The sequence below is a fragment of the Manacus vitellinus genome, unplaced genomic scaffold (genome assembly GCF_001715985.3).
Source record: "Manacus vitellinus isolate BGI_N305 unplaced genomic scaffold, ASM171598v3 scaffold_20_pilon, whole genome shotgun sequence".
Lineage (NCBI taxonomy): Eukaryota > Metazoa > Chordata > Aves > Passeriformes > Pipridae > Manacus > Manacus vitellinus.
The window spans coordinates 6,679,565-6,702,555 of NW_021939471.1; the positions used below are offsets into that span (position 1 = coordinate 6,679,565).

A 22,991-nucleotide genomic window follows, 5' to 3' on the forward strand; every position below is an offset into this window, starting at 1 on the left:
GACAGAGCCCCGGCCGCGGTGGCACAGCCGTGTGCGCTCCCCGGCCTGGCCGCTCGCGGTTGGGCTCATGACGCAGCCGGCGAGGTTTCGGGCGACCGCAGCGCTGTCTGAGCCCGGCTAAAAAACACCCTGGGAAACCACTGCTCACTGACTTCTGCTGGGAGCAGAGCGCTTTTCAGTGCTTTTAGACAAGTACACGTCTCGCACGGAGCCTGCTTGACAATTTCATGCACAGAAGTGGGAACTGCGCCTTCAGAGCCTCGTGTTTCAAGGAGCCCAGAAGAAAAAAAAAAAAAAGTTAAAAGACTTTAACTTGTAGTTTCAAAGACCCTTTCTGAGGATTCAAAATAGCCCAGAGCATGATTTAGAAATAAGTTGAAGTTAGAAAGAGTTCTAAAATAGCTGCAATTTGTTTGTCAAATTGATTTTCTCTGAAGCAATCCAACCAGCTGCTCTAGAAATTTGCAAACATCCGTTTTAAAATAGATTTGTCATGAAGGCAGTAATAGTAATGTAGCATAAGAGTTTAAGTTCTGTATTTAATTTCAGCAGTGCACCATTAGAAGTACTGGGTTAATTTTGTTTATGTCATGGCACTGCCAGTGAAATGGGTAATTGCTGTGTTAATGGTGAGTAAAGTACATAAGTCACGTTGTCACAGCTTGCATTAAGATGAAAGTAGTATAAATGAAGATAAGATATGCACTTTGAGAAAGCAGAAAGTATTCTTGAAGAGTTCAGAATATGTTATACCATGTAGCTGACACAAATATCCCTACTAAGAGCTGCCTTTCAATGGAAGCTCCTGCTTCCATCTAGATTTTTTAGCACTTTGAGCTGTGGGTATTTTTGATAAAATCAGTCTAAAATCTTTACTGTCTCCCACAGAGTTCCACCACATGACTCAAAGTGTGCAGAGTTTGAGATCATTATAACCTTTTCTTCATTATAACACGATCTCAAATACATCTGTCAAATAAAAATACAACATGTGGACAAGGTTGGTTTTGTTGAGGAGTGCTCTTTGTGCAGTATGAAAAGCAAGCAGCATTCCGAACATACCAAATGATCCACAGAGTAAAATTAAATGATGACCACAATTAAGATGTTTTAGGTTATTATAGCAGGTGGTGCCAAGAAGTAAATGACAGTGCTTATGTTTGTCTCCTTAGCTGCTTGTGTGCCTTTACCGATTCTTTTCAAGATTTGCTCTACTCTTCCTTGAAGTTTTGAAAACCAAGCAAATACTAAAAATGCTTTGTGACATGCATGTTATTGTAGTCCTGGTTATCTGTTTATGTAATGCCATAGAAACATGAATGGCACTTAGAGAAGGGTATAATTGACAGGACTCCACCCTGAGGACTTTGGAATTTTACTTAGATACACCACAACTGAGAATGACAAACAAGGGGTGGAGAAGGGGGAATGGTAGGCTGAAGGTCACAACAGTACAGGATCATGAACTATTATTATTCCTAATGTATACACCTGGTCTTTGGGATAATTAAAAAATAGTAATTAAAGGTGTTAGCTTCATAATTCCCATTCTTAGTTACTTCTTCTCTTGCTTACCTTGATTACCTACCCATTATGAAGCTGGCTTTTTAGAGTCTTTAGAGGCTTTCAAGATAATAACAATTTCTTCTTGACCAGTTATCCATCTAGTAAAGCTGTGATGTACAGCTCTCATAGATCAGAACCACAGGTGTTTTAGGGAGCTAGCCTTATGGAAAAAGCTCAGCTCCCTCAAGGAGTGCTGATTTCAACTCAAATCTGTCACAAGGTTGATGTAGTTTGGACTGAATAGATGGTAACCTACCCTTCCCAGCAGGTAACTGTGTCATGGGGGTGCAGGGCAAGCACACAACTTTAGGAGCCACATAGCTGGAAGCTGGGAATGTCTGATCGGCCTTCTCCAACTTGTTTGTGGTAACTTTTTTGACAAGACAACACCCTGAGCCGTAGCACCAAAAAAAGGCCTCAAAAAACATGAGGCCAAAGACTAACTCCAGCAACCTTTTAAGCCTCTTTGCAGCACAGCCCTTCCACAGCGTGGTGTGTGCTTAAGTACCACAACACCACATGCAAAACAGCAGCTTACCTGAGCATCTCCAGCATCCTACAGTTAAAACTCATGGGGAAAAGATACACATCTTCTACATGTTGCCTCTACTACTGCAGCCTTCAAGAAGCTTGAGCAAATCTGCCTGAAAAGCGGGTGATGGTTGTTCTGCAAAGTAGTCAGAGCCATTTGCTTGAGGAAAGAACATGGAGTTGGCAGGCCAAAACAGCACACAGAGTGTGGCAGGCCAGCTGAAAAATGTGCTGACTCGGTGCATCTCAGATCATAGCATAAAGCAGCCTGTCTTAGGGGGGACACTCCTGTGCTTACCAAATATTTTTCTCACTCTGTGGGGATAAAATAAGCAACACCACCCTATAGTGGTGGCATTACCCATGCCTCAGATATCTGCCAGAGCACTGTTAGGTGAAGCAACCTCTCTGATACCAAACAGTAACCTAAAACAGGAAATAAAGCACAGGATGGTTTTTTACCACAGGCCTCTCAGAATCAGCACAACACATCCTGCCATATTTGCAGTTCTGGACATGAACTAATAATTGAATACAGATACTACCCTTACCCAAAAAGAATTACCATGTTCTTATTTAATACAGGTCATTTAAAAAAAAAACAAACTGACCTGACTTTTCTTTTTTTTTTTTTTTTACCTGTGCCACAATCTCTGCACCACCTTCTCACAAAAGGCAAAACTCAATCCAGTGGGAAAAGTCTCTAGATTTCAGCATGAGCTCCATACCAATTCCAGTGTTTATACTGAGGGGAAAGTGAGCAATTGTGCAATCCGTGGTGTCATTTATCGGTGACCTGGATGAAAATATGAGTCTAACATCGAGAATGACAACAGAAAACAGATTCTGAAAGGGCTCCAGTCTCAAAGCCTGACCTCTTCCCACAGCAGCTCTCCTTCAGTGATTTAAGTTAGCTGGCATCACAGCTCTGGTAGCAGCAGAAGAATGCAAAATTACCTTCTAGAAAAAGATTAAAATAATAGAAATATCACTTAACTATCAGATTCTATAAAGAGTTTACATAACACAAAAGAGAAGTGACAGCTTGCCATTTCACCATTCTCCTGTGTCTTGGTGGGGAGAACCCTTGCCTAAGTGCTGGTGAAAGACCAGTATCTCTTACTGGAACTATTATTATGCTAGAAAAGTAGAAGGAAATCTTGGGTGAGTGGAGGGGGAGCACTGACTTTTATTCAAGACAGAAAAATGCATTTTTCCCTGAAGATATTTCCCTGTGAAAATACTGTGCTTTCCTGTGTTACAGCCAGTCAAAAGCTCTGTGTTGCTCCAGTCAAAAGCAGAGCCTCTTACACAAAGCCTGGGCCTCTCCAATGTGTTACCTGTGATATCTGGTGCTTGGTTCATTTGTCATAGGCGTTTTTGTTCATATGTAGTTCTTATTCAAATTATGTTGCATATGGCTGCAGAATCCTTACTTTTTCCCCTTCCAAAACGATGATTTGTAATATGCCAGATGCCACAGGCCACCCAGATAGGACTTAGAAAAGGTGATGTCACAAAGAGTATCTTGTGGTTCTTCTAAACGTTTTGAAATGCTGCAAAGGGCATAGAATGATCTAGAGATAAAGGTACTCATTTAAAAAATGATGTTACAGTATATTCAGAGGCACAATAAAAGAAGTTATTTCCAAAGTGGATTTTGTAAGAAGATTTATTTTAATTAAGTGATTTCATGATGAAACATGGTCTTAAACAAAATAGAGATCAGTATGAAAATAAAATTATACACAGAAAAATCTTTTCCCCAAATGTTTTTGAGTAACAGGAAATACAACACAACAGTCCTGTATTCAAATTATGTAAATCTGTGAGCAGTCAAACATTATAGTACATTCCTTGAAGCCAGGCACAATGAAACACATTGTGTGCCCCTGTAACACACTCAACACATTTTCTAACTGTTCTCTCTGCCTCAAAGAAAAAAGTGAAATGTAATGCAATGTAAATGGAGAAAAGGACATAGACCATCTTAATGCTTGAAGCACATATTCCCCATTTAGTGTTACGTGAAAGACATATACCAAATTCAGATGAAACTTAAATTGGCTTGTAGAAAGATAGAAAAACTTGGTATTGTATTTGATATACAGTCTTGTGAACACTTAACTGAAAAGTATGGAAAGGATTAAAAAATACACCGTGTTCTACTTAAAGCTTAGAAATAAATACGCACTCTGTATTCTCAGTGCCTGAAATTCTTTAAAAACAAAGAACTTGTTATAAAATTATATCAAGTAATTGTCAAAAATGAGGGAGATGCACCTATATACCTGTTAGATTCTGGATGCCTGCATCCCCACTACAAAAGCTTGTAAAACTATATGCCCTTTCAAACATGCAGAATAAACCAAACTGTAGCCTAGTCAGGGCAGGAATATCAGCTGACTTGGGGGTAGCAGTATTCCACACCACATCCCTCATTACCTTCTTGTTCTCTAAAGTTCTCCCTTTCCATACTGTACCAGCCCTTACAAGTACAAATGTTCAGTCACTTATACAAAAAGCAGCCTTTCTGATCAGGATTCACGGATGCCCTCAAGGCTATGTCATTCCAAGATTACAAAGAAAAAGCATCCTCCTAATATGATTTATGTACTTAATATTATTAGAATTCTTCCTCTCCCTGCAATGCTGATAATAAACAGCAGTCTCCTGAGTGTTGCAGACTCATTGCAGAAAAATGTCCTGCTGTATGGAACTACTGAACCATTATGGTTCAATGTACTAGTTGTCTTCTCATTTAGGACTTCAAGTTCATATCAATTCTTACCATCTCAGTTACCGTGTTGAAGAAGAAAACTCGCAAGGAATTCTTCTTTTGACTCTATACTGATGCATCCAATAGTCTTGTCTTCTAGGTAAAGAGCCAGCTCAGCTTTTAGGTAGAGAGCCCCATCCTGAAGTCTTCCTACAGTATTTTTTCTGATAATGTCATTAGAGTGTGAATGGAGTCAAGACTTGCATCAGCTTGGCTAAAGCTAACTAGGTCATTGAGAATATTTTAATTACCTTAAGTAAGCTTTAGAAATGCCATAACAGTCCCTGTCTTTGTGGAAATGCATGGTTCTTACACAACCGTAACACAAACCCCAAGCATCTAAGAAAAAAACTAAATAAAAATCTGCATTTCAACACATCTAAGTATTGGCCCATCACATTTTAAAGGAATGTCATCATTGGTTGTATTGATTTAACTTCTTACCAGATGTTATTTCTTTTCCAAATGCAGATAGTAATAAACAGTCATTATTCGTACTAACAAGAGTAAAATGGACTTCCAGACACCACCCTTACTTTATTTAAAGCCTTCATTTTCCTGAAAATAACCCAAATTAAAAGTAAAAAAAAAAAACAAACCACAACCCAGACCCAATACAACAAGAAAAAAATGCACATAGAAGTAAATTTTCTGACTCTGTAGTTTAGATTTTCAAAACCTAATAATTAGGTAAAGCATGTCTTGCAGTTGCAGTAACACTAAAGTACTTCAGGATGAATAGTACTTTTTCCCTAGGTGCATTATCATAGCCTAATTTTCAAACAAAAGGTATCCCCTTTTGTATATACCCAGTGATCATTCACAGCTCACTGTCCTGCTCCCTATTTGCAAAGTGCAGTCCTATTTCTGTCCCTACTCCTCCAGACTTATCTTCATTCTATCACTGTTCCATGGCTGTATCTTGTATGCTTTCTGAGCTACATGGAACTGCCCTATCTTATCATTACAGCACCTGCAATTACATTCCTTCCTTAGAATTATTTATGAGGCTTCAGAGATTTATTTACTTATTCATATAGTAATCTACTTTAAAATTACTCAGTTCCAATGTCTGGCTGCAGCCAGCATGGCAATCAAATATGATGTCTCAGCAAAATCTTCTTTTATTGACCTTATATTGCTAGATGAGTATTTCTAATTATAAAAAATGTAATTCTCACTTAAAATGAAAAATGTTGAATAGTCAGTGGAGCATGTCGTGAGCTGCTAGTATTGCAATTAGCAGGCATCACTGACTGGAACAAGCTTTTGAAGCAATCTCATTCAAGGGCTGTATGACAAAGTCTCCAGCTGTGGAAGGCACAGTCCTCACTAAGGTAATAAATCCCTGCTGCTGTGATTTCTGGATCAGCACTCACCTGCCTCACTGCACAGGCTGTGCAGCCACCTAGCCAACAGCCTGAAGCAGCCCAGGGGGATCACAAATTCTGGCAGTATAAAATATTACAAGAAAAATCTCCTGCCTCATTAATTTTGCAAAACCAAAATCAAAGGACATTTTACCCTTGGATACATATTCAACTGTTTTCCAAAAATCTTTTATGACTAATTTTCTTAAACTACTTAATCTGGACGTCAGAGTAAGATCGACTATAGTCGATAGTCGATCCTATCGACTCTGGACTGAAGGATGCTGCTTTGAAAAATAAACAAACCCACAGTCTTACTCTGATACTACAACTTCAGTCAGCGTAGGTGGTCAGCAATTGTCTCTGGGTGATTGTAGGGATTACAGGCAATCAAAAGGGAGAGGAAGGATGGCCTTTGGAAGGCAGCCCAGAATAAAGGAGACCAGAGTCCTGTGGAGTTCTGTAGGCCTATACATTTAAAAGCTAATTACATTGATGTCAGCACAAAAGTATGTTAAATTAGTTGAACAATATACCTCCTGAGTGCTTAACAAAAGCCCTCTAAGTAGACAAGGCTTATTCTAGAAGGGGCTGAATGAGAAGCTTCTGAAAGTTCTAAGAAAAGAAACAAAACAGAAAAGATGAGTTTCATTATTCAAAAGCTTTTTAATGGGAGAAAGGAGAGCAGCATAGCTTAGCTACCTTTTGCACTCACCATAATTTTAAGAAATTTGTTAGAATACCTCTCTAGTTTAAATTTGATTGTAATTATTCTGCAACGTAATCTGAAAGGAAACAAATTCAAAATTTGAATTATTGATTTAGAAGGGGGTTAATCAATGAGTGTACCAATTATTTCATATACTTCTTAGGTGGTATTTTTAGATACACTTTTAATACATACAGATACTCAATGGATTGTAACCATTCCACAAGAGTCTTTGACTGTCATCCTTTCACCTACAGTCAGGAGGAGTCTTTCTAAGAAGTAGTCAGAAAGTCATCATGTAGTTATACAAAACAGAACTCTCAAATAATGATTTTACCTTAAAATACCTACAGCATAACATGGCTCTGAACAAAGCTGATGAAGCAAAGTCCTAAAAGAAGTTTCAACCTGAAAAACATCTTTCTTTCCACAAAATTATTTTTTAAAATACTAGAAGCGTTTAAATAAAAAAACTTCATAGCAATTAACACCCTAAATAGTAGTAGTCTAGTGCCAAAATTAGTCAATCTAAAATTGAACAGAAGCACTATGAAGCTTACTGCATATTTGAAAGAGATGCAAAATATAAACCATCTTTCATTGTGAAAATTCTGTGTTTAGATGGTCAGCTTTATAATTTTGCACACTGCTAACAAAAATGGGTTGTACTGGCTTTACAATAAAGTTCTTTTCCTCTACTATTTACCTAACATATGTTTATCCTCCAGCAAACAAGTAATTTCAAATTCGACCTCCCACATTCTTTTTTACTGTAAAATATTTAGGCAAAAAATTAGACTAGTCCAAGAGTGGCCTGAAGACCAAACTTCTGCTCAGTTCCTACTACTAATAACAGGAATAAATTGACCCTCCACATAAAAACAGTGGCAGGAAAAACAAAACCACTGTATAATTTAATGCAGATAAGTTTCATTTGCTGAAAAGAAGTAACTTGCTTTATGCTTTGGGAATTCAACTTATACTGGCTATTCAAACACAGCTGCTGCAGATTCCCCTTTTGTGAACAGGAATTCCCTCAGTCCAGAGACAGTGTGCTTCAAGTATCTCCATAAAATTCTGCAGCTACCACTGCAGAAAGTCAGTAAACATCTGCAATTAATACTGCTGAGATTACATTTAAAAACCAGATAATACCTTGTGAATGCTTCAGAAAGAATTTTTTTCCTTTTCCACCCCCCCTTTTTAAAGGATTAAAAATACATAAGCAACCACAAAACTCTTCTCTTTCCTATAATTTTAAACAGAGAAAACTACCATTCTGGTGCTCTGCCAGCTTAACTCATGCCAGAAACTTTGTCTGATGTCCTGCCAGCATGCTGCTGCCTAGATTTTCAGTTTCCCTGAAGATTACATATATTCCCTGTACCCTGTGTGACCCAAGGTTAGCTGCTGCAAAGTGGAGTTCATGTGGTGCCCAGCAGGCCTGTGTGCACACATGGATTTCACCCCAGATACTCTCTAAGCCACATTAACAATTTTTATGGTAGGTTCAGTACAAGGATAACGAAAATTATGTTTGAAAGCAAAAAAGGCAATTATTTGATGAATACGAAGGTAAAACAGCAGACAGGGGGTGGGGAACACAGTTTGGGTTGAAAGGCTTTCCCATCTTACCCTGCCAGGTGCTGCTGAGGTGTGACAGAGGTGGCAGATGGCTGTCTCCTGCTCTCCTGCCTGCTGCGGGCGAAAGCACCGCTGTCCTTGTCTGGCTTGCAACCTTGAACGGGTGACTGCTTGTTACAGTAGGTGCCACCCTGAGCAATTCCACTGATTACAAGCTTTTCTGGTGTATTTAGGAGTGTGATGGTTAAACTGACTGCTAGCAGTGCCAGGTGAGCAAAGTGCACCTCTGCTAGGCTGGGATTTTGGGACCTGGAAAGAGGTGGACCTGACCTTGCAGTGCTGGGGACAGAGGCCACTCTGCTGCGAGCCTGGGGAGAGCTGCACTGACCTGCAGAGCTGCCTTTTGGCTCGTGATGAGTGGCTCCACCTCCCAGCAGAGCAGGAAACATGGGCACCTCACCTAAATTCTTGCAGGGACCTCCCCCACCAGACTGCCTGATGGAGATGCTGCGGGTTAAGTTAGGACAAGCTGTCATCACTCTAGCTAAAGAGTCTACTTCAGGTTGACTGGCTTTTTTTCTACCTAAATGGGAAGCTCCTTTACACCATCTGGAAGGGCTCTGAGGAGATGCAGAGCTTTCAGACAGGCTTCTCAAGTCTTTCTCTATCAGGACTCTTGTCCCTGCCACAGAACATAACGAAAGCATCATGGTCACCTGTTGCAGTCAGCTGCAGGACATGCAAGTTGGCATTCACTTGGGACACATTTAATGGGAATGGCTTCCAACACCAAAGGGAGAATATTTCAAGCAGTTGCCAGGAGACGTGGGTGTTTGACAAAGCTCAGGCTTCCTTTCTAATACTCCCTCCTTGCTAATCTCTTCAGGGCAGCAGCATCACTTATACCATCACAAAGAGCCAGCTAAGGGCTCGAGGCACCACAGGTAGCTGTATCCAGGCAAATAACACCTCAGCTTTCAAACAGCATTTTTCTAGAGTCCCCCAGGTGATGCTGGCAGCAAAGGAGAAAGCAGCAGCTTCTCCTCAGTCTCTCTTGGGTTTAACGCTACAAAGATTCTGGATTTTTTAAAATTTATCTATTTTCTAACTGACAGCTGCCCCACTGGTGACCCTGTCACATCTTTACATAATACCAGATCATCATGGCTGATTTAAATTATTTTTACATGCATAAACACAGAACAAATGGGTGCAGTAGATATATTTAAATAAAAATTGACAAGATGCATTTATTGTTTTAGTTTTGTACAAAAGCATAACTTAAAAGGCAAACTAGTATAAACTTACTTTGTGCCAAGTATTTAAACTTTTCATTCCAAAGAGTATCTGGTTCAAAACTTGTAGATACAGTTTCCACCTGGGAAATCTCTTTTTTAGACCACAGATAACACAGTATTGTAAAATGAAAATTCTGTAGTCCTTCCAACATTTTGCTTCGAGTGCCAGAGTTTTAGCTACTCAGTGAATGGATCATATGAAACATGAGCCATGCTGGAGTGACCTGATGAAAAGTGTCAGTTTGCCTACTGCTCATTCATGTTCTGAAAAAAGATGTGCATTAGGATCTGTGACATGCAATCTTAGCAAAGACTGATAAATATATGTGTAGAAAGAGGGTGACGTGTTTGGATTTTTCTTTGCTACTTCATACCAGCCAGAAGTAGTGTAAGAAAAGCTATGTTACTTAAGAGAGTCCCAGATGTCATGCAGAAGCTCAATTAGTCTTGAAATAAAAAAATGCTTTCACTCTGATTTTGCTTTTCCTTTGCACGCGTAACATATTTTCAGTAATTCTGAAGGGTTTTCTCGGTCTCTGCTGCCACCACCACAGCTGCACCTGCCTTCTGACTTGGAGGGTGGACTGGCAGTCCCTGCTGACGACTTCTCCATAGATGTTCACATCCGTTGGAAAGAACCTCCCACAAGAACAAGGCAGGATACCTCCCTGAGATGCCCTTTCAAGAGTCTCCAAAGTGAGAACGTTACTTCAAAAGCTACTTTTCCCACAGAACGGGGCTTGCTGTGCTTCGGTGCTACCCAAAAGGGCTAGCACAAAGCCAGATTCATGTTCTTGTCATCCAGTATCCACGTGCAACTTCTGGAATTTTAAAATGTGGTGGGGATGCGCTGCGTGACAGCAGCTGTACAAGACGTGGCGTGCAGCTGCACAAGTGTTCCACAAGACCATCTGGAGGAAAGTACCAAAAATAGATGCGAGCAAGCCTCATGTATTTCAGCGAAATTAAGCATAAAGAAATTGGTGTCCATGCAGTGTTTGATATGCCATAAAAACTGTTTCAAATAACATTTGATAAGAAAACTATTTATCAGTGAAAATGCAAGCTTGGACACTACGAACAGTTTACATCTTGTAGGTGTTCACTGATACAAGACAGTGGCATTATGACCAGTGGCTCACCTTAAAGTAGGTTACTCATGGTTTTCCAAATGAGCTAGTGTTTTATGGTGCTGTACAAATAAAAATTTGTGGGGAGAATATGAAATATCTGTATTAAACTCCACTGCATTAAGTTATCCAATGCATGAAAAATGACCCAGATGCATTTAAAATAAATGCATATTACAATATCACATATAGTATTATAAAATTATTACTTAAGTGCACAGTCCTGATATCTATAGACATGGCACTGTGAAGAAAGCCTGGTTCCTAAGCGTTTTTATAGATACTTGATAGTGATGCAGTTTGCTATCAGTCAGATCATAATGTCCCTTCAACTTTGGTACATTCAGTGCAAAATATTTTCGGGAGTTTTTTTACTCTTATAAAAATAAAAGGCATTTTTTTCCCCTTGAGAGTGCTTAAAGAATAAACACTAGCAGAATGTCTGTTCAAGCATGGAAAGTGACAGAACAGAAATGGCGTTTTAGTTTGCTTGGTTCCTGTTTACACTCTAAGAAACATAATATAATGAACCTATAAAAATAAACAGAAGTCACTGTGTTAGGGGTTTTTTCCTGATATGATGTGATAAATTGCTAGTTTCTTCTTAAAATAGTTTCCATGCAGTATAAAGCACAAAATCAGTCTCATTAAGTTATTAAGTTCATTGTAACAGCTCATATTTTGTCATACACACCACTGGCAAATGCATTTCCACAAACCTCCTTAATGCAAGCTGTTGTTACGTCCTTTGTTGCTGACTTGCCTTCCAATTCACTTCTGCCCCAGGAACTTGAGCTCTATGGTGCACCCCATGCAGGCACTCGTAGTCTTAGGTAAGCAAGTGCTGGATATGCTTTTACAAAATATGGCATAAAGTAATGTACCTTCATGAATTTAAAAAAAAATAATTAGTTTGTATGCTTTTTCTTTTATAATTTACTGGGTAGATAAGGGGCTGAATGATTTCACATTTTGACTTGAATTTTCTATTCAACAACTTTGATGAAATCCAGTGTTTGGGTACATGTCAGTTTTGCAGTAGCCAGATTGATCACAACATGGCATCACGTTTCTTGTTTGCTCAGAACATAAATTAAAGAAGCGTGGAAAAACCATGGATTGCAAGACTTGGTTCTCCCTGCACATCAGGCACACTCTAGTTTCACTGTAGAGAATTCTGCCACTACCACAACGCTTTTTAATTGCTTCGTAAGCTCTTTCGTGGAACCTCATTATTTGAATTGCACCATGAAACAATTTTCCTCTAGGAAATCCAATACAAAAGTTCATTCATTCCTTGAGAAGACAGATCCACAAAAGTCCAATGAGCTGGGCACTGTGGTTTGTGTATCACTCCAGTCCAAAAGTACTTGTCTCTTCAACTGCTGTCAACAGTTTTTCATATAACATAGAGAATGATGGGTAAGGGGGGAGGTCCAGACGATTGAAACAAGTGTGAGCCCTGAGGGGAAAAAAAGAGAGGAGGTGAAGAAGTACATTATTTAAAAGGTTCAAAAGAGAACACACAGACTGGTATGTGCTTGCACAGAGACGGGCAGATAGTATTTCTTTCAGAAGACTGTGTTCTGTCAAATCATGTTTTCCAAATGAACAGGTAGTGAGGTTTAATCTACTTTCTTCTCATTAAAATAAGCCAGTAAGAAGCATTTATGATGGTCTTTAGAAATACACTGACAGCCCAAGAGGCATGGGATAAATTTTATCCATTAAATGTGCATGAGAAAAAAAAAATTATACAGCATTCAATTCGAACAGTCTGGTCTGAAATCTTGGCTTTAAATGTGTCTTCTGAGACGCAACATTTCTTTTCTGTACTGATGACACTTGAATACTGTATTTATAATAATAAACAAGATATTTCCATACATCTCCAGATATATGGGAAACAACCTCACAGTAGTAAAGGACAGACAAATTAGATGCTCCTCCTTCTACAATTTCCTTGGCATTGTACTCTTGGGAAATCACTGCTTGTGCTGATTTTCCCTAGGTACATACCTGGCCTTACAAGCCAATGACTTTTGTAATTACACGAAACTATGCAGAATGACCCTGTGATTTATTTCTCAGTTTTTGAAGTCCATCTGCCTCAGTTTGTTGACACATTTGGAACTGTCTCTCAAAACCTCTTCCAGAGAATGGAAAGGGAGATAACAAAGGTTTCTCTTCGTAATAGAATAATGGATATTATTGCCTGACCTCAGGGCAGGCTAAGGATTGGACTTTCTAAAACACTGCAGTGAATGAGCCTGCTTTAATGAAATAGATAGCGTAACTATGAACATGATGCATTCTTGAAGATGAAATGATGCAAAGAGAAGCTGGAGGAGGCATCTTTTCTGCTCTGAAGCTTTGTAACAAAGTCTCACTTGAGATTGATTTTAGGCATTTTTGTATTTTGGCAGGTCTATATTTACAAATAATTCATTCTTCTGCAATAAAACACACCATAGAGTTATTTATATACAATCCAGCTGAAAACCAAAGTCTTCCTGCAGTGACTTGCCCTTCATCAGTATGATCTGCATTAAGTGTAAATATGTAGCATGTTAATGGAAGGACTGAACAAGCTCCCTCCTCATAGCAAATGTGACTCCTCATTTAACCTAACCAATCCAGAAATCCAAGTGTCTACCACAGACCTCTACAGACTTTCTCTGAACCAGAAAGTGCTGCCTTCCATGTGAGCAAATTCACTCAATGCCATTTTAAGTGGCTCTCAGCTCCTGACTATGGGGATGGAACATGAAGTGAAGTGGGTTAATCTCGCTTGTTAAAAAAACCTAAGAGTCCATTACAAACCCTCACTGATGCTGAAACACTCAGTTAAAGCCTCGTAGTGTCATAAAAATATCAGGCTGAAGAAATGTGTACACAGTACACAAAGCCACACTATTATTATAAACACAGTCCAAACACCAAATATATAATTGTATATTTGAATTAAGCACCCTCCCCAAATACAGTACTCTTAGAAGTACACTGTTGGCATTCCCCCACCTGGTATTCCAGGAGCCTGGTAAAATTTCTCCACCCAGCCACCTCTCTAAGGCTCCTGGGGGAAACCTTGCATTTTACTCCTTCTTTGCCTTTCCAAAAACCTTACAAAATAGTATCTGTCATATAACTTAAATTATTGCATTTCTTCCTGCGTACTTAAAAAAAATTGAAAATATTATCTTTTGAAGAAAGAGACTGATTTAAGCCCAGCAGCAAATGGAACTCGGTGATCTCTTGAATTCAGTGTAGATTGTGGAAGAGTCTTGGGCAATTAACAGTCTAACCACATGCTTCTGCTGCATGGGGCTGGCAGCCACTCATTAGAACTATGGATCATGCTGTGTGGGTTGTAAAACCACAAATTATAAAAGACATAGTGTATAATTAGCAAGATTTCGTTACTAAATGGTTTAATAATAAGCCAGCATGTTGTTTACATTTATTAAGAGTACTGAGTTTTATCTTAATTTTGAGGGCAATTTTGAAAATGCAGTCACTTACTTCAGAAAACCAAGTAATTAAAAAAGACAAAACCAAGACCTTTGTCTTCTGAGGTGATGCATGCTTTTCTAACCCCAGCAAACAACTTCAGAAGTTTGAGAACAAAGGTTTGTCTCCCTTCTGGACAGTGTTTTCCCATTCCAACATTTCAAACCACATGGGCACTAACTGTTCATCTTCCTGAGCTCACATTTTATGACATTTCAAACCACCTTGGCTTCTAAAGCCTAGATCCCTGATTAATCTCCCTTTCATTTTGATTACCGTAGTAAAATAGAGCGACTTAGAGTTGAAATCAAGTAGTCAGACATAAAAACTATTTTCACGTGAATCATCACATGCATATGTATATATAATGTACAGCGATGAAGCCTGGAACTAATTTCTCAGCATGTGTGTGAAATGAAAGAGTAACAGTCCCTCCCCTGATTTAGTCTAATCTACAACACAGTATAAAAGAAGGAAGTAGAAGTTATTATGCTAGACCTGTAATAATCAAACTTTTCAGGCATTTCACATCCTGCCTTGTTAGTGTAAAAGACAGTGATACAAGCTAGGCAACCTGACGTGCCTCACAGAAATCTCACTGTTGTGATTCAGCAGAACTGATTACACAGCAGTCAGAACAGTGGGAATTAGGTAAACATCTAGTGAAAACTTTTATGTTTATATTCACAGCTGCTTAGACCACAATCACGTATCTAAGTAACTAGACTAGTTGCCCTTTGGATCTCAAAATCAGGGAGAAGAGATGGGGATAGGTACGCTTATGTGTTTACACCACTGCAGTAGTGTTTCTAGAAACAGAGGAAGAAACAAAGTCCTCTGACTTGTTAAGCTTTTGCCACCCTCACACCAAGCATTATCAAATTTCACAAGCACTCCTGCTAAAAGGGCAATTTGCAGAGTTCAACACTGCTAGGAGCCAGTGATGGTGCCTTAACATAAATGCTTTAGTTATCTGAGAATCAGTGAGAGCCACAGAGTCCTAGGGCAGCATTCTCAGCAGATACAGCAATGTGTTTACACACGCAGGGCTTGTTTGGAAACCTCTTGAAAGTTTGCTACTCTGGGTCATTGCTAAGGCTTTCTTACCTTAAAGCCAGTACTACCCACTGTGTGCACGGTGAGGCTTTGAAGCTGGTGAGACACAGGCTGAAGCTACCCTGCACACAGGAACTAGATAGGTAAAAATCTAAACAGTGCTTAGGGCTTAACCCATTTATGTATAAACACGTAAGGAGTTTTACTTTTTACAAGATCAAGGTTCCCCACGTGCAAGCAATACCAGGAATTGCTTGCTCATGACAACTGTAGATGTTTGTCATGCACAGTTGTTTTTATTTTAGCAAAATAAGTGTGTTTTTGGTTTATTTTAACATTAACATTTGTGTGTTAAAAACTACCCACAGAGACAAAAATCAAATGTTTCCTAACCAAGGGAATCACAAGTGAAATTTCAAGGACATACTGTAGTCTCCCAAAAGTGAGGAGGTGGCATTTCCCCTACACTTGATGAACACCCTATGGTAGCAAAGATTCTCAACACATTTCTCTGTGTTGCACTACAGGAAGCAGTTTTATTCTGCAGTTTATTACAAGCAGTGCTCTGCATAACCTTTTCAGAGGAAATTCTGAACATCCTGTTCTGGCAGGTCCTGACCTTTTCCATTCTGTGAGCTCTGCTTGTTAGCACCAGGAATTCCAGTATTTGAGAATATATGGAAAAACTCAGGCAATCTCTTTTCTTACTTAAACTCACAAAAACAATCTTGAATTCTGAAGTCAGAAATTACTTTTAAAAAAAAATCACAGCTTTTTCTTTTTTAAACAGAAACAAAGCTAGTTCATAGGTCAGTCATAATCAAACTATAAACTAGACTTGTTGGGCTACAAGATACTACTAGGCCCCCAGAAGATATTAGAGTATTTGAGTTGTAATAGCAATTTCCAGAATTTGGTTTCTCTAATCCTCAGTCACCTGGCTCTCATTTGTACTGTGAACTGGAAAGATGGCTTTGTTTAAAGGCCACCTGCCGTGCCTGTGGATTTCACTGCATCCATGACTTTCTCCATGTGTTCAGATGGCAGCCCTGAGGCAGGAGCCAACCCAAGAGATGTCTCTGCCTTTGACCTTATGCTGGAGGAAAAAGCTACGGGTTGTTGGTCTGAGAAACTCTGTGTGTCTGAGCTGTGGTCTGAGAAACTCTGTGTGTTTGAATTGTGAGAAACTCTTGCCAGTGTCTCAGATGAGACTTCGAATCCAACTTATTCCTGAGGAATCTTGTTTATGAGGAGCGAGTTAAGATTAGGGCTGAGTTTCCTCCATGGATCAGCCTAATGCAAAGCTACCTCCACAAGTTGTACACAGCACATTAAAGCTGGCATCTGACTGAGTTAGGTTTCCAACACTGCACACACTAATCTGTGTATAACCACTCTTAACCCATTCTAGGGGCTACAGAATTATAGAACTGGATGAAAGGAAGTCTTCCAGAAACATATCAGTCCGATCTCAATACAGAAAAGGCAAGAACTCGTCATTTTTTGTCAATGAAGAATCCATGCTAGAAGATGTTTTTCGCATCGTTCACAAGCTATTAATCTAGTCCTGGCATTGTTACCATGGACCTCTGAAAACAACCCAACTCTTTACAAAATGGAAAATTTAGAAAATTTAGAAAAGCATCATCCTACTCCTCCAAACCTGCTATTATCCAATTTAAAAGCTGCCTCTTGTCTGCAAGGGCTTGTACAACTCAACTCCTGCTTTCGTATCTTGGATTTTCATACTGTTCCTTTACCCTCTTCACATATTTCAATTGATCCTACTTGTTCTCTTTGAAATCCTCACCTTCTCTTGTCCCTCCTGTTGCCTCTCAAGTCAAATTAGTCCCTCCCCCCTCTTCTGCATTCACAACTCAACTCTTCAGTATTTGTTAACACTCGACATCAGGGCAAGCATAAAAATTACATCACTAAACTATACCATAAAGGCTCTGTCTGATGCAAAAAACATGACAGTAGCTTTCACTCAGACACAGTCACAAGTGCTATTTAATTTTAATTCATATTAATTTTTGCTCTTTAGTGATAAACTGCATGTTCATTAAGTAAGTACCTGCACATTTAGTCAAATCTGACAAAAAATTCAGTAGTTATCATTCTAATATAATTTTCTGTGAGAAAACCCCTACAATATGGATGTCAGCCACATTTACACTGCCTTGTCCATCTTAAGAGAACAAAACTGAATTCAAACAAAAATGAATGCATCAGACACTGGATCAGACACAACGGGGAAGGAAATTTTCATGTTAAGGGAAAGTATATTTGCATATCCAATTAAACCTTGTTAATGTTTCTCAAACAGCTCATCTGTTATCCTGGTCACAGGTACTCTGAGGTATCTCTCACACTGGTATACACACTGCTGTACCTTGGAAGAGCAGTGATCTTCCCCCACTTCTCCACGCAGAACCGTCTTGGACCATTGCTCCCCCGCAGAGAGGCAAATCCTTCATAAGGAATGCTGGACGTGCCTGTCACAAACTGCCAGCACAAACAAAACATCACGGATTTTGGCTACACAGATGCTGTGGGTTAGAAACTTATTTAAATCAGCATATCCACTGAAGTCCAAATGCTCTTGTAAAAGCATTTGCAAAATAAGGAAATTTTTGAGGGACACAATAAATGCTACTTTAAATGGAGGCTAAGGGAAAACAGACCATTTCCTGATAGGGCTTTAGAAGAGGCAACTTATCAGATTAATTTCCTCCAAAGGTTTCTCTTTGAAAGAGCAATTATGATACATAAGTACTGTAGAATAACACACTATTAATATCAAGTTACTTAAACTTAAATCTAAGTGAGATTTTGCTACTGTCTTTATTCTGCATTAAAAGGAATTCATAAAAAAGTAATAATGTCTGATGGCTTCGTGCTATGCCTTTTTGGTTATGTGGATTTTATAAACTGCTATTAGATACTGTAAGAAAATATCTAAATCCTGAGGGTTAGGTAGAATGCCCACTGACATTTGCTGAAATCCTGTCTGTTGAGGAGATTTAGTTATAACCTGCCATGAACAGATCAAACTTAGTTTTTGACAGATCAGAGGCTACTTAATTTTTCATGATCTGAGTATTATAAAAACTTTTCACTAACAGATGCGATAGGAACATATAAGCAGACATTTCTGGCTCTCCATCAAATGAGATGTCCCACACTGCCTTTTATAGACCTTTTTTAAATATTTAAACAGACAAAAGGAGAAAATTCTTTGTAATCAGTGATCATATACAAATTCTGAATAGTTAAAAACAGTGAATTTCATCATAGATCCCCCTTGCAGTGGGGAGTTGTCTGTTTCTTTACAGATAACCTGAATTTAAAGAAAATTAACTCAATAATAAGCCCACATATATAAATATTCCTCTGTTAAGACATTTTTGTCCTCCAGCAGCAGCATGACTAGATCCTGAAGGTTCACTTAGTGAAAATGGGATTGGATTGATTTTAAGGTTTACATCATTATTTTCTAATTTGAGGCACTGGAACTTCCATCTAAGTTTTCTTCTTCCTAAGCTGTCACAGTTTTCCTCTTCTGTCTTTACGAGTCTTGATGTACTTTTAATCAAACAATAGTAAAAGATTATTGACATCAGACATCTTAAACATATTTTTAACTTAGAAACCTATAAAAATAGCTGTGAGCTTCAGTCACGTGAAATTATCGCATTTAGTCTCTGACTCAGGTTATTCCCAATAGCCAGCATCACCATAATTTCTGGATGTCATAAACCTAGATGGGAGTAGTTTAGCATCTAATGTCAGTGATGCACACTATTTCTACACAAATCAGCTCATTTCTTACCTGTAAAAGTCTTAGTCGTTGTTCATTATTGAACCTTTCCACAGCAGCCCAGAACCACCGAATTACAATGTGATTGTCATGATAACCTGTTAAGACAACAAGAGCCTTTATATGCTTAGGTGTTACAAAAGTGGTTGAGAGAATAGTTAGTTTTTCCTACTTCAGCTCTAGTCACAATAATGCCATATTTTTTATCCAATTGCATCAAAAGGCAGGAGGTACAAGAAGAATACTCGTAAAATGCTTAAAAATCCTGAAGGCAGAGAAATAGTGTACTATGACAAAAAGAAGTGAAATGTCTTTTGTAAGCATTTCTTTCATTAATCAATCACTAACAGGAATGCCAATTCTTGAAATATTCCAATACCATGTCATTTATCTATCTAAAGCTACAAATGATGCCAAAACCATCTCTCTCAAAGTAGTTCCCAAATCTTCCACTGTTCTCAAATTATCTCAACTGCCAGCCTGCAGTCACTGGGATTACTGTTGACTTTGAGCATGTAAAAAAAAAAAGGAATATCCAAGTAAGAATGGTTATCATTTCTCTCCCATGTCTGGGTGGTACTGTACTGGTGTGCAGCTGAGCACAGTACTTTCTGTGGAGAAGACTGCTCTGTCATGCTGTCCAGATAAGAGCAGTAAAGGAGGAGCTGCATGGGGATGCAACAAAGCGAACTAAAATGGACAAGTTACCTTCTCCTAACACTAACTTAACCAGAGAAATTCAGAAGGTACTAAAAATATATCCCATGGGATGGTTCTTTACACTTTTGGAAATTGGGGAGTTCTAGGCCCCCCCAACACTCTCACTGAACAAGTCACAATTAAAGTTACCTCCTCTGTACTCTGTATTATTTCTCCAATCACTCAAGTCAATTTCTGCTGTTCCAGCTATAACCAGTTCCAGTTCTCTGGCATCAAATACAGACACCAGCCTTGCATCAACCACCTGTGAAAGGAAATAAAATGCATAGCAACATTCCTTCATTTATTTATTTTTGCCTTCCATAAAGTCTGCTACTAAGATATTTACCAGGGATCATTTCTGTCACAAATGAATAGAATTCAGTTTTTGTCTTTTTAAGGGCAAATAAGTGGACTTCTTTTTCTTACAGTGCAGTTCCATTTAGTTGCATTAGAGGATCATGGTGACTGGAAGGAAATTTTATTGGCAAATAATACTGAATTATTTCAGGACAAATTAAGTTCATGACATTCACTTTAATTGTCTGGGTTAAAACAGGTAAGAGGGAAATACCTTGAAATACATTTTGTCAACTGTGTTATACTGAGTACGGCATGCACACAGAACCCTCAGGGACCCAATGACGAAATGAGTCACTTAAGCAAGAATTGTCTGCTAATCATACCAGTAGTGATCAGTAGTATTTTCCAGTGTAAAGAAGACACATAACCACAGTGTTTATGCCAATTAGAATTTTTTCTTAACCCCCTCCTCCCTTCCAGTATCTGTAAGGACACTTCTGATTATATTTGGGACTCTGAATTTTGGAAATGTATGTGAAGAGAAAAATATTTTGGAAGGAGAAAGAAAGTAAATTCATATGGGAGCTTTTTACCTCATAGAAACCACGAACTAGACTTTCTGTTTGTTGTACAACTCCTCTCTCAATTCTCCATTTCACCATTCTTTCTATGTATTCTTTCTTGTTCTTTTCAGTGACTGGGATGTTGGCACCTCCTGGTTTTAGTTCCCGTTCTGTGATCTTAGGAAAAAAAATGACCAAGTGACAACACAGTTATATGAAGACAAAAGAAGGAATTGTAATATTTTAAAATTTTAAGCTGAAGTAATTCCTCAAAATCACTAACCAAACCTGACTTTAGCAAACTGGAATATATGAAATAGGGGAACATAGGAAAAAATCTTTTTTAAAATAATATTTTAAATCCTATTTGGTCTTAGGAACCTTCATAATTAATAAGTTGAAAAACAGAAACAATCTTTACAGTAACTAAAGTAGTGAAGTCTTCTAAAGGTGTTGTAATACCTTTGAATGGCAACTTTGCTGCAATTCAGTTCAGGTAAACTACTTCTAGCAAAGCAATCCTAAAGTCTGATATTTCAGATACTCTCCAGAAAATCTCCTTAACCAGAAAAACACGTTTGACCGGTTACAAATAATAATTCCTCTTTAGACTTCAACATAGGTTTCACCAACTGGAATTTTATAAAAACAAGTTCAAAGCAGCATGGAGGGACAATTATTCTTCTATCCAAATAAATGTTTATCCAGCAGCAAAATACACCAAGGAAATTAATCTTGCACACCTGTCCAAAAACCTCTTCATTTACAGTAAATGTAAGATCTAGGATATCGTGTATATCATTGTCTTTCATCCACTGCAAACTCTGGTGAAACTCCTCGTCGAGATATTCCAGGTCACTCAGGTCACAGAGTCTAAGATGAAGAAAACACACAAATACAGATGATGGCAGTAGCATGTGCTCAGTAACTAAACTCAAATAGGACAGTCCTGAAAAACAGACTGTGAATGGGAGCCAAGAGAAAAGTCAATAAAGATGACAGTACTTCAAATCTCTGTTTATTTGCCTAGTAACAGCAGTTACTATATAACACAAAATGATTTTGTAAATATACAAAACTCCAGATTTTAATTTGAAGACACACTGCTGCTTAAGCTTACGGTGAGTCTGTCCCAGGTTTTCTATGAAGAATATTTAGGAATTATAAAAATATGTAGATTGAAGAGACATAATTCAAATAATAAAAGAAATTGTAAGATTTTTTTTAACAAGCAACTAGTATCCTTTTAGCTTATGTGGCTATACTGCCATATCTCTCAGCTCTTCATCACGCAAAGAAGTCTGTTCAGATACTCTGCCTGCCACAGAAATATCTTTTTACCTTTTTCCCTTCCCTGGTCCTTCTTTTACAAATCCAATCTGTAAGCCAACTGCCCCTTGCTGTCTTTAACAGTTACTACTCCAAGCTTTGAACATGTCATCTGTTAGTAATATTTAATACTGTGGTGGCGATTTCTGCCATCCTTCTTAACTCCTTAAATCCTGTTTTGTGAAACAGGACACTGGGGCTATTCATTAAGTAAGGAGCTTTTCAGCTGCAGGGTTATTTGCCTGTTTCTATTCTTGGGTCAGTATAAAGCCAGAAATAAGCCCTGTACTTGTAGTTGGATGCTCAAGTGTAGTTTGAGTTACATCCTGCAGTAACAGCCACTACATCAAAGCTGATGGATTGGGCACCATGTCCCATCTGGTCAGGTAGTCTGGATGGCTCATCAGTTCTGAGAAAAGCAAAGGTGCAGAGCTTAGGTGGGAAAGTTGCATGAATTAGGCTGTGTACAGAGGTGGTTGCCCCTCATTTTTAAATTTACTGTTTAGAGAAACACCAAGTTAAACAAGTAATTTAATTTGGCAGTCACACAATACTAGTGCAAAGTCCACCTGGGGTAAGTCCTCATTCTTACTAAAATGCTGCTGTTAGCATTTAGGTATTTTTAAAATATATGTGCAATAAGAACAGATGCATTAGTCCACACTAGTGGAATACGTGGCGTTTCATAGAAAAAAAAATGCTTCCAGACTTCTCAAAACCACCTTTCAAATGGAGGACAAA

At 38.6% G+C, this 22,991-nt stretch overlaps 2 protein-coding genes across 3 annotated transcripts in view; both read right to left on the reverse strand.

Moving 5' to 3' along the window:
• Positions 1–8,881, reverse strand: part of STK17B (serine/threonine kinase 17b) — a 24,396-nt gene extending 15,515 nt beyond the window's left edge. Inside the window, exon 1 of the mRNA XM_018071881.1 lies at positions 8,591–8,881. The gene's annotated coding sequence lies outside the window, so the exon portion shown is untranslated. The remainder of the gene's footprint in view (positions 1–8,590) is intronic.
• Positions 8,882–11,531: 2,650 nt separating this feature from the next.
• The window catches only part of HECW2 (HECT, C2 and WW domain containing E3 ubiquitin protein ligase 2), a 106,648-nt gene continuing 95,188 nt past the window's right edge, over positions 11,532–22,991 (reverse strand). For both annotated transcript variants that reach the window (XM_008926916.4, XM_018071909.3), the window contains 6 exons: positions 21,665–21,794; positions 20,952–21,098; positions 20,206–20,320; positions 19,369–19,454; positions 17,929–18,041; positions 11,532–12,429 (listed from right to left, as the gene is read on the reverse strand). In XM_008926916.4, coding sequence (XP_008925164.1) covers positions 12,318–12,429; positions 17,929–18,041; positions 19,369–19,454; positions 20,206–20,320; positions 20,952–21,098; positions 21,665–21,794 — 703 coding nt within the window. In that variant the 3' untranslated portion in view covers positions 11,532–12,317. The remainder of the gene's footprint in view (positions 12,430–17,928; positions 18,042–19,368; positions 19,455–20,205; positions 20,321–20,951; positions 21,099–21,664; positions 21,795–22,991) is intronic.